General features: G+C 34.6%; 1 protein-coding gene across 1 annotated transcript; it reads right to left on the reverse strand.

The window, feature by feature from the left end:
* Positions 1-5,409: 5,409 nt before the first annotated feature.
* On the reverse strand, positions 5,410-7,266 carry LOC109819066 (large ribosomal subunit protein uL2x). The gene is made up of 2 exons (XM_020384649.3): positions 6,748-7,266; positions 5,410-5,907 (listed from the first exon to the last, which is right to left on the reverse strand). Exons 1-2 carry the CDS (start codon positions 7,185-7,187, stop codon positions 5,562-5,564), a joined length of 786 nt encoding a protein of 261 aa, XP_020240238.1. The 5' UTR covers positions 7,188-7,266; the 3' UTR covers positions 5,410-5,561.
* Between the last annotated feature and the right edge of the window lie 1,033 nt (positions 7,267-8,299).

The following is an 8,299-nucleotide window of genomic DNA, read 5'->3' on the forward strand; positions in this document are numbered from 1 at the left end:
TCCCAAGACATTTAAAGCATTTGATGTCACTAGTTTTACTACTAGAAGTGACAATATTTTTATTTTTATTTTCTTTTTCTGTTTCTTTTTCTTGACTTTTACTAGAATTTTTAGAGGAGTCATATTGACCCTCCCTCTTGTCCTCTTTCTTGATATAAGAGCTAGATTGAGTTTTGCCTTTTCTCAAATTTTGTTGTTCCACCCTTATACAAAGTTGGACCAAATCATCAAAGTCCCTATAAGGGAGTAACTCAACTCTATCTCTAATATCAAAATTGAGACCACTTAAAAATCTAGCAATGGTCAACCTTTCCTCTTCCCTTATCCCAGCCCTCATGAGATACAACTCCATTTTCTGTCTATACTCCTCCACACTCATGTTCTTTTGTTGGAGCCTTTGGAGCTTATCCATAAGCTCCCTACTATAATAAGAAGGAATATGCCTTCTTCTCATAGCACTCCTCAATTCATTCCAATAAGTGATGGGAGGATCATTGTGAAGTCTTCTCTCTCTTTCCAAGGATGTCCACCAATACATGGCTTGTCCTTGAAAAGCTAGGGTGGCCAAAGGAACTTTTCTTTCCTCACCTACTTGATGACAAGTGAAGATTTGCTCCACTTTCATCTCCCAATCTAAGTAGGCGTCCACATCTTCTTTACCATGAAAGTAAGGGAGATCAACCCTTGATTCCCTCACTTTGTGTTCTTTAATGACTCTCCTAGGTGTTGGTTGATAGTAAGCATCCATATGCATACTACCATCATTATCTTGGCTTTGAGAATCATTGGAGCTCTTGGTTGAGCTCCTAGAAGAACCTTTTGGACTTTTATTTTTATTTAATCTTTTTAAAAGTTTTTCTTCCCTTTGCTTAATCTTTTTGGATTTCTTGTTCCAAAGCCATGATTTGTACTTCTTTTTCAAGTTTCTCTTTTTGTTTTTGAAGCATCTCATCATTTTTCCAAAGTTTTAGTGCTTCAACCTCCTTGACAATTCTTTCAAAACTTTTAGGAGTATCAAAGTCACTACTACCTTGAGAATGATGACTCATGGTTAAGCAAAAAGAATTTGTATGCTATGCAAAAATTTATAAAATGTTTTTGGTATTTCTAGGAATGAAAATAGCACTTGGAAGTCTAAGTGTACAAGTTGCACTATCAAGGGAGGTGAGCTACAAAGAGCCACTTAATAACCAAGTCTTTTCAAGTGGAAATCACTAAACTCCTTTGTGGTATTTCCAATTCCCCAAAACTTTTCACAAAAATTTTGAATGCTTTTTCACAAATTGTTTCTTTTCACACTTAAACTAAGCGTGAACAAATAAACTACACAATTCTAGACGTTTCAAGGCAGCAAAAATTAAACAATTAAGGACAAAAAACTTAAAGGAAGCAAGAACAAGTAACTAGTCGGATAACCCTAAGTGGAAGCTTGAAACATATGAAATTTCCAAGCCACTTCCACTAGTACTACACGTGAGATGCTATCAAGGATGTAGATATACCTGACCAGCTTCTTAATACTCCCTCCAAGCTTTACAAATTGATTTAAAATACAAGAGTTTTGACAAAAATGTAAACTAGCCTAGGAAAACAAGTAAATGATGGCTTTAGTGACCAATTAGTGACGGATTGTTGTGCAAATTTTCCAACACTTAACCAAGTGTTTAATCCGCCACTAATCCTTCAATATGATGCTCCTGGACCTGCAAAAGAAACACAACAAAGAGGTTAAAGTGGCTGCCTCACAAGGTGAAGGGATTGGTCACTCAAGTGAAGGAAATTTAGGAGGATTTTGGTCACTAAATTAGGTCAAATTTGGTGATTATAGTGTCCAAAATTTTTCCTACTCTTTGTTGAGCAATGCTTGATCCTTGAGCAAGGATTTAAGGCCACTTCCAGCACAGGAAATTATTGAAAGAAAACTAGACAAGCAACAAAGCACAATTTGGAAAGCTTATACCAAAATTAAGAGTAATATGTGTATATGACAAGACTCAAAGAAGTTCAACAAGTAAAACTGGAAAATTAAGACTCCAAAATGAAGCTAGCACTCAGTTAGAATGAATCCTAGATAGGTACTAGAGTAGATGAAGAAAACAAAAAAAAAAAATTTGAAAGCAATTGGACAAGTATAGCAAAAGTAGTAGCCAAAACAATAACAAGGAACCAAATGAATTTTCACCAATGTACACCTCTCGGCTTTTGTATTTTAAATTGTCTTATATATTTTTTTTTTAATTCTTTCTTTTTCCAGTATCAAATTAAGATTCCAGAGAGTGTTTTTGCCTTTTATTTCAAATTTTTCTAAGGTTCCAAGCTATGGAAAACGAGAATACAAATCAGCCAAAAATTAGGTCAAATTTCAAGTGAGAATGATAAACTAGTGCACTAGTTTTAGGTTTTGGTTTGGATTCTTTTTGAACTATTTTGCTTTTCAACTTTTAGGTCTTTTAGGCTCTGTTTTAAACTCTGTTTTCCAGCCTCTTAATCATCATTTTTTTTTAAATTGAATCCACAAGAAGAGTGCACTAGAAGTAGGATTACACTTGAAATTTTGAGTCACAAAATGTTTAGAAGATTTTCAAGAGAATGTGATTTGAAAACTTAAAGAACACAATGGAAACCTAACTCTAAGGAAACTTGCTAGGACTAATAGCAAATCATGAACACAATAAGGTAAAAGAAAAAGCACATATAGGAGGCAAAAGAGACACAAATCCGAGAGCAAAATATGAGACAAAATTCAAAACAAAACAAGGTTAAACATGCTATTCAAGGAATTTGCAACATATAAGGATTAAACACAAACTTCTAAGACAAAACATAGATTCAAAACCAAAATCTAAATGCAATGCATGAGGTCCAATCACGGACACATACAAGGAATGGAGAGACTCAAAATAAAATCAAAATAGCACAAGCAAAAAGTTCCTAAACATTTGATTGTGGAAAAAATTCAAAACAATCAAACAATGGATCTATGGAACAATATATGATTAAAAGCATATAGATCCGAATTGAAAAACTCAAACAAGACAATTAGAACTCAAAGAACACACAAAAACACAAGAAGAAAAACGGACACAAGAAGAAGGACTTATCTCCTTGAAGAACCTTGCTCTTGATACCAAAATTGATGGAAGAAACTAGGGAGAAGTGATGGATGTTCTTCTCCTTAGCTCCTCCTAGCCACGGATCCTCTTTAAGGAGATAACACTGAATGGAAATGAAGCTTGAAGGATGAATGAACACGGATGATGAAGGCTAAAGCCTTGGATGGAAGTATCCAAGCTCAAGATGCAAGAGAAAGCTCACACTCAAAGAGAAGGAAATCCTAATGAATTCCTAAAGGTGAAGCTCACTCTCTCTCTCTAGAAGACTTTGAAGAAACTCGGCACTTGGCTCTCAAATTTCAATAATGTTCAAAGTAAGTACAATAGGTGAGAGGAGGGAAACATATAGCATCCGAATTTGAGGAGAACACTTGGCGCCACATGATTGGTCACATGTTGGCGCCAAGATTTGAATTCAAATTCAAATTTGAATTCAAACCTTGTGTCACATGCTCATGACCGGTCATGTAGAGCTAAATGAGAGATTAGGTTGAATTTAGAGTGAATTTAGGGTTGCATTTCGGTGTCACACTTGTGCAACCAAGGTGGTGCCAAAAGTGTGACCTAAATGCAACTTAAATTCATCCTAAATTTGACCTAATTTGTCCTAATTCAAATGAACTATTAAACCTCCTTAAACCCTAAACTAATGACCAAAATACAATGGTCTAATGAATACAATGGAAAGGAAAAATTACAAGAATGAAAATGAGCCCAATATTGGGTACCAAAAGCCCAAAGGCCCATGAAGCCCAAAACTAGGCCCAACAAGCCTAAAACCTAAAATGCTACTCTATGTGGTCCAAAATACAAGACCAAAATATATGATACCTATACTAACATGATGTATACAAAACATATGAAAATAGCTATAACAAAATATGGCCCATGAAAAGTTCAACTTGGGCCTTCCTAGGCCCAATGGGCCCTGACAGGCCCAAACCTTCATGTCTAGCCAACTCCTCTTGGATCTTTGAGTATGTCACCTCTTGCACTCCAAAGCATGATTCCATCAGGTTATAATGACTAATTTTATTTAGATTATATTTTCGAACCTGTATCCTCCTCAATACAAGATCTCTTCGGTTCCTTCGTTCCTCTCCGTAGCAAGATTACTACACTCAGTTCCTTCACTTCAAAATTTTTATTGTGTAATTCTGCTTTTAATTTTCTTGCATGGAGAGTCGAGAGGATATCTTGTTCGAGACGGATGAAAAAATAATGTCATTCATCATCTCTCAATCCATACAACTCACATCACAAAAAGCCATGATAGCTGGATCTAAAAAAAAGCTAAGATATATATAAGCATCGAAAGATTGTTAGTCACAAAATTCGAATATTTATTTTGGTATACCTTCATAGCAAAGCCCTTCAACGGGTATTCTGTAATTCTAAAACAGATTTTGCAGCACTTTCATCGAGGCAAATTAAACTTCAAAACTTTATTTGTTTATAAATAATTATAAAATAGTAAATCTCATATTTAAAAATTCAAAAGCAATTGCATACATCCAGAGTATTCAGTAAGATAAATGTTGTAAATTATATTGTATTCTATATTGTATTCGATTGAGATTTATATATTTATATATATATATATATATATATATATATTATTTTTTTGTACGGGTGTTTTAAATGTTTAATAACACCGTTGGACACCAACCCATTTAAAGTCTCAAGTATGTATGGTCCACATGGTAGTAGACTCAAATCTTATGTTTCCAATGGTTGGATCAGTTAGTTTGTGTTTAAGCTTTTGTAACCCTTAATGGGAATTAAGGGAAAGAAAAAAAAGAACCAAATTAAAAATTACCATTCAACTAGAATCACCAAAACAGTCGGTCACCAAGACATCTTTAAAAATGTTAAGAATATTCCAGTACATAACTACTAGAGTCATCATAACCAATATTATTACATAACCACCGGTTACACACCACTAAAGTCACCATATACACACCACTAAAGTCACCATAACCAATAGTAAATAACCACTGGTTAATTACGTTGCAGGTATAGGATAAGTGATATGCATACTTGCATTAAAGTTCATCAACATATATCAATGAATATCACTGTAGAAGCCTATCAATTAAAACTTATCAATAAATGGCATGATATAATGCAAGCTGTTTAAAGAACTAATTTAACAGCTAGAAGCAGATGAATATCACTGTAGAAGCCTATCAATTAAAACTTATCAATAAATGGCATGATATAATGCAAGCTGTTTAAAGAACTAATTTAACAGCTAGAAGCAGATAAAATGGGGGCAGCATTGAACATTAACTTAAACAAATATAAAATACCGTCTATTAAAAATTCCATGTGTTGGTGGAGAAAATGGTTCTCAAAACGGTGCCCAAAACAGTTTAACAAACTATCAGAAAAACAAAATTGAAAAACATGCGGTCAAATATAATAAACCTAAAAACGTTGTTTCTAAGCACCCTTATCAGCCTTAGCGGCAGTTGCAGCAGCTTGTCCTCTAAGACGACCAGTCCTTCTAGCAGCAATGAGACCAACCTTTTGTCCAGGAGGAGCATCACGCCTGACAGTACTGGCGTGACCAATATGCTGGTGGTTACCACCTCCGTGAGGATGCTCAACAGGGTTCATAGCAACACCACGCACCTTGGGCCAGCAATTCCTCTTCACTCTAAACTTGTGGTAAGCATTTCCAGCCTTAAGAAGAGGCTTCTCAGTCCTTCCACCACCTGCAACTTGCCCAATCATAGCCCTACAGTCACTTGGAACAATCTTCTTCGCCCCGGAAGGAAGCTTAATCCTGTGAATACAGTTAAACATTTAAACCGCACCCAAATGCCTACGCATTTCAATAAAATGCTAAAATCAATTAGCTCACCAGTAAGTTATAAACAATGCTATGCACGTCAATCAAACACATTTTAAGATGTGAAAAACCAGATTAATGGCAAAGCTACAACAACTTGTAGCTTCCGCATCCTTTAAAGTGACGTGAACAATAGATATACTTGAGTTTCCAAACATGTTATTAATCCAGTAACAAAACAAAACACACAATTGAACTGTGTCCAAATAATGAGCTAGCACTTGAGTTTAAATTCGTCAGAAAATCGTTATCCCAATTCACCCAAATTCCCAACCCTACTTGTCAATAAATCAATAAATTATAAATCATCCTATTAATCATGTACCAAAATGCAAAGAAAAAATGAACTGCAATCAAATGTGCTAGCATTTCAGTTAAATTTCAACAGAAAAACCCTCTCCCATTTCCCCCAAATTCCCAACCCTCATCATCGATAAATTATAAATCATGCAATTAATCCTAAAACAAAATTCCAAACACAATTAAACTCCACCCAAATGTCGTAGCATTTCAATTAAAATTCTACATAAAAACCCTAATCCCAATTCACCCAGATTCCCAACCCCCTTAACCAACAAATTACAAATCACGCCATGCAATTCAATACAAAACAAAATAAGCGAAATCCTGCAGCAAATTCCAAAGCACTTCAAAACATCACAACCATCAAAGAAAACTCATCACCATCTTCCAACGTCCACAAAAAACCAACCAAACAAAACCAACAACATCACCAACAAAGAGATCCAATCAAACAACTCCAAACTCAAATACCTAGAGGTGTCATTATCAGGGTTGTGGCTGATAACAATGGCGTAGTCACCAGAAGCCCTGGCAAAAACACCACGGTCACCAACATGGTGCTCGACGTTGCAGATGACAGCACCTTCAGGGATGGATCGGAGGGGCAAGACGTTGCCAACAACAAGGGTGGCCTTCTTACCGCAGTAGATGAACTGACCAGTGTACAAGCCCTCGGCGGCCACGAAAAGCTCGTTCTGCTTCTTGTACCGGAAAGGGTGGCGGAAAGTGACCTTGGCGAGCGGCGCGCCGCGGCCAGGGTCGTGGATGACGTCGGTGACCACGCCCTTCAGGTAGCCGTTGCGCTCGCCGAAGTCGAGGCTGCGGAAGCGCGCCGGGCCCTTGCGGTGATGCGTGTGGGACTTGAAGACGGAACCCGCACCCTTACGCTGCGCACGAATCACACGTCCCATTGCGGCTCTGGGGAATCAGAGAATGCTAACCTACCTTACCTCTCTCTCAGATGGATGGGGATTCTAGGATTTATTGTTGATGGGTGAGGCTTATATGAGTGACCGAGTGTTTTCACTTCTTTTTTTGTTTCTGGGTTTGGGCCGCTCCAGGTCCAATGTCATTTGGAACGGACCTCTCTAGTGCTTACTTCCGTTTGGGCCGTCAAAAGAATTCACATACTCTCCTCCTATCTTTTATAAATACAGTTTTATTCTTTTTTTCAAATAAAATTTGTAAAATATCTTTTTAACTAAATTCTTATTTTAATTTTTATTTTTAAAATTATTTTTTATTCACTTCCTTCTTTCATGATTCTTCTTCTTCTTTCTTTTTTTTTTCTTCATATTTTCCTTTTTCATCACTCTAATCATTTTTTGTTGATTTTTTTTTTCCTTTTTTCCCTTTTATCTCTTTTTTGATCATATTCACAAACCTGCTTATATATTATTTTCTAAAATATTATATTTTTATTTTTAGTACGATTATTATATTTTTATAAATAAGGAAAGTGCGGGAAAAAAAAAAGAACAAGAGAAGTACAAAGTTAAAAATTATAAATTCCAAAAAATATTAAAAATAGTTTAAGGATTTAATATATATATATATATATATATATTTTTTTTTAAAAGAGTGTATTTATATAAATAAAAAACAGAGTTGTGTTTATCATCTGCCTATTTATAATACCATTTAAGAATAAGAATTATAATTTGGGATGGTAAAATAAGTTTTGGACTAAATTGCGGGTTGTGTAAATTGGTCTATTTATTTTATTATTATTATTTTTTTATTTTTGTTATTGAATAAATTATATGAGATTTATTATATGAATAATTTGTTACGTAGAAAATATGTTATACATTTGATTTATTTTGTTATATATATGTTATACATTTGATTTATTTTGTTATATGTAATTTAAAATTTTTTATACAATAAATTTATTGGAAGAGTTATTATTATTATAATTATATATTTATTTTATTATGTAGAAATTTTGAAATTTCTTGTATAATAAATTAAATCAAATATTTTATTATGTATGTATATTAATTTATATGAATTTTTTAAA

The sequence above is a fragment of the Cajanus cajan genome, chromosome 5, assembly GCF_000230855.2.
Source record: "Cajanus cajan strain Asha chromosome 5, NIPB_CcT2T_4, whole genome shotgun sequence".
In the NCBI taxonomy this organism is placed as follows: domain Eukaryota; kingdom Viridiplantae; phylum Streptophyta; class Magnoliopsida; order Fabales; family Fabaceae; genus Cajanus; species Cajanus cajan.